The sequence below is a fragment of the Thermobia domestica genome, chromosome 13 (genome assembly GCF_964235325.1).
Source record: "Thermobia domestica chromosome 13, izTheDome1.hap1.1, whole genome shotgun sequence".
NCBI classification, from domain to species: Eukaryota; Metazoa; Arthropoda; class Insecta; order Zygentoma; family Lepismatidae; genus Thermobia; species Thermobia domestica.
Genome location: NC_137466.1, coordinates 79,019,738 through 79,022,994, shown reverse-complemented (window position 1 = coordinate 79,022,994; position 3,257 = coordinate 79,019,738). Strand labels below are relative to the sequence as shown.

At 42.7% G+C, this 3,257-nt stretch overlaps 1 protein-coding gene across 1 annotated transcript; it reads left to right on the top strand.

Annotated features, from left to right (window-relative positions):
* The first annotated feature begins 842 nt into the window (after nt 1-842).
* LOC145667651 (zinc finger MYM-type protein 1-like) lies at nt 843-2,882 on the top strand. The gene has a single exon (XM_081735110.1). The coding sequence runs from the start codon at nt 843-845 to the stop codon at nt 2,880-2,882; it is 2,040 nt and encodes a 679-aa protein (XP_081591236.1).
* The last annotated feature ends 375 nt before the right edge of the window (nt 2,883-3,257 follow it).

Here is a 3,257-nt window from a genome sequence, read left to right as displayed (position 1 = left end):
AATGCTACGTGTAATGCTTTATGATGGTGATTAAAACTGAATATTAGTTTTGTTTTTTGCTTATTAGTTTCACACCACTTAACTGATTTTTGTACTGTTTACAACATTGTATTCTCCAAACATTCACAATCACTAAGAACACACACACTACACAAAAAACTCACTACTTCACACTGAAACGGGCTCCTTCTCAGGAGCTCAACGAAACGCACTTCTTTCTTCTCTCGAAGCCAATACTCGAAGCCCGATAGGATATTCTCTTGTCACAGCCAGCTTAAATATGCGGGGCCTCTGCAATACTCTAATGTACCGTAGCTTAGAGTTAAGTGAATACTTTGGCCAATAATACGGTGTGGTGGATTTCTTCGGAAACCAGTTTTCATAAACCAGAACTTATTACTAAATATTTTACTTTTAGAAGCCTTAAATTCCCGAAATCTACACCATTACATGAAAGCGTTTAGCATGATATTTTTGGTTTTAAAATACCGTAATAATTACGCCCTTGAGTTTTGGATTAACAATGGGTCAGCAAACAAGGCGACGCTAATACCATGCACGTGACTCTAAATGGCCTTATCTAAACTTTTCTTTGTTGTCGAAATAGAGTGAGAAGTCATGTTGTTTGTTGCTTTTGGGTCAGAAGAGTGGTCCTGTTGCTACGGACACCTCTGAGTCGTCATTTCCAAGAAATAGCTCCTATTGCACGCCTTGTGTAGCACCTCAGTTTGGCTTCGGAATTCGGACCGCGCAGTCGTAGTGAGATGTGGATACGTAATATTATGATTAGTGCGTGAGTGTCTTCCGATTATTCGTTTATGGGCAAAGAATAAGTGACTATCATGAGCGGCAGAGACAGAGACAAATTCCGTAAATACGAAAGTGGGGCTGCAAAAGCCAAGAAACGGAAATATAAAGAAGATTTCATTCAGAAGCAAAAGGGATCTTTGGACAAGTTTGTTGTAGCGGTAAAATCAGCGGATCAACACCAAAAACTTGAGAACAAGGATGATGATTTGTCTGTGACTGTGAGCGACCGGTGTGATGTGACAGACCAGGTTGTGATACCAAGTTTTGCGTCCGACGAAGAAAACAAACTAGCCGGCAACAAAACTGTTTCTACGCCCTGTTGTCCCACAAGCAACAATGAAAACTTGGTGCAATTCTCTGGGGATAACGTTGTTGCAACAGACCCAGAAAATGACCTCTCCTGTGAAAGCGCGACCATTCCTCTGCATACTTTTGACACTCTTCAAACGACGAGCACACTGTTCGAAGACATATACGATCCAGGTAATTGGAAACATATTAACAGTGAAGTGCGTGACATGTTAGTGGAGAAGGGTCCAATCAGGCTAAGTGACTGTGAATACCCAAAGGACGAAGGTAACAGATATTTTTCGAACAATTTCTTTACACGGAGGATGCCGAACGGAGAAACAGTGGATAGGCGATGGCTAAGTTATTCGAAGATCAGAGACAGAGTATTTTGCTTTCCTTGTAAGTTGTTTGGCACGACAGCTACTAGAGGCCAGTTAGCAAACGAAGGCTGCTGTGACTGGAAGCATCTTGGCGATAAACTTCAGCACCACGAAGTTTCTGTAAATCACGTTAAGTGCATGACAGCGTGGTTGGAATCAGCTCGGAAAATGTCCAATGGTAGCGCAATAGATAACATGATGCTAGAACGAATTAGAAAAGAAAAGCTGTATTGGCGCGCAGTGTTAACAAGAATTCTAGCGATTGTACAGTACCTTGCCGAAAACAACAGCGCATTTTGTGGGAGAACGGAGAAACTTTATGCGCCGAACAATGGTCAGTTTTTAGGCTTAGTTGAGATGCTGGCCAAATTCGATCCAACCATGCAAGAACATCTCCGCCGAATTAAGAACGACGAGGCTCACGACCATTACCTCGGGCATAGGATCCAAAACGAGCTTATTGACCTGATGGCGTCAGAAGTAAAGGGGAAAATTATTGATAAAGTGAAACTTGCTAAATATTTTGCCGTTATCCTTAACTGTACGCCTGATGTTGGCCACAAAGAGCAGATGTCCCTAATATTGCGTTTTGTGGACGTATCAGATCCGGAAGTGAAGGTGGTGGAGCACTTCATCGAATTTCTGGATGTGGACAACGCAACAGGCAAGGGGTTGTCTGAAACTCTTCTTGCCGCACTGGCAAGCCTCGGTCTGGACATCGCCGATTGTCGTGGCCAGGGGTACGACAATGGTGCGAACATGAAGGGAAAACACCAAGGAGTTCAAGCGCACATTCTTCGCATGAACAATCGAGCATTTTCCACTCCGTGTGGCTGCCATAATTTGAACCTTGTTTTAGGAGAAATGGCTAAAGTGACATTTTTTGGTGTCATACAGAGAATATATAAATGCTTTGCTGCCTCGGCTGAAAAGTGGAAAAGTTTGGAAGAAACCGTGCCTTTCATGACTACAAAATCACTTTCAGAAACGCGGTGGGAGTTCCGCCTGGAAAGTGTGAAAGTGCTGCGTTATCAGACGAAAGAAGTCAGGGAGGCACTGTTGACTGTTGCAGATACCGCCAATGATCCGCTAGTAAAATGTGAAGCCGAATGTCTTGTAAATTATGAGCTCGAAAGCTTCGAGTTTATTCTGAGCTTAATCATGTGGTATGACATTTTATTTGCTGTGAATGCTGTCAGCAAAACTTTGCAATCAGCTGACATGCAGCTCGATGTGGCAATACAGCAAATCAAAGGCCTTGTTACTTTCTTGAGAAAGTACCGGGAAACCGGATTCTCCGATGCTATGATCGCAGCAAAGGAAATTGCGTCCGAAATGAACGTAGCTCAGAAATTCAAGGAACGAAGAGTCAGATGCAAGAAAAAAACAATTCGATTATGAGGGTAACGACGAAGAAACATCTTCGCCGGAGGAGTCCTTCAGAACAGGATATTTCTTATGGATAGTGGATCAAGCACTTACCTCAATGGAAAAAAGACTCGAACAACTGGAAGAGTATGCTTCAATCTTTGGATTTCTATACAACTTGAAGGGTTTGCGGTCATTGAACGACGATTATTTGTTAAAGTGCTGCATGGATTTGGACAACATGTTACGCGCAGAAGATGCACGCGATTTGGACGGAATTGACTGGTGAGCAGAATTGAAGATTTTTCGAGAAATGTTTCCTGATAACATCAATGCCGCCCAAGAGTGTCTTCAGTACGCTTGGCCCATTTGAGATTCAATTCCCAACATCGTTATTGCATACAGAAT

Excerpts from the sequence above, each read along its gene's own strand:
- LOC145667651 (XM_081735110.1), top strand. The coding sequence starts at position 843 with ATGAGCGGCAGAGACAGAGACAAATTCCGTAAATACGAAAGTGGGGCT.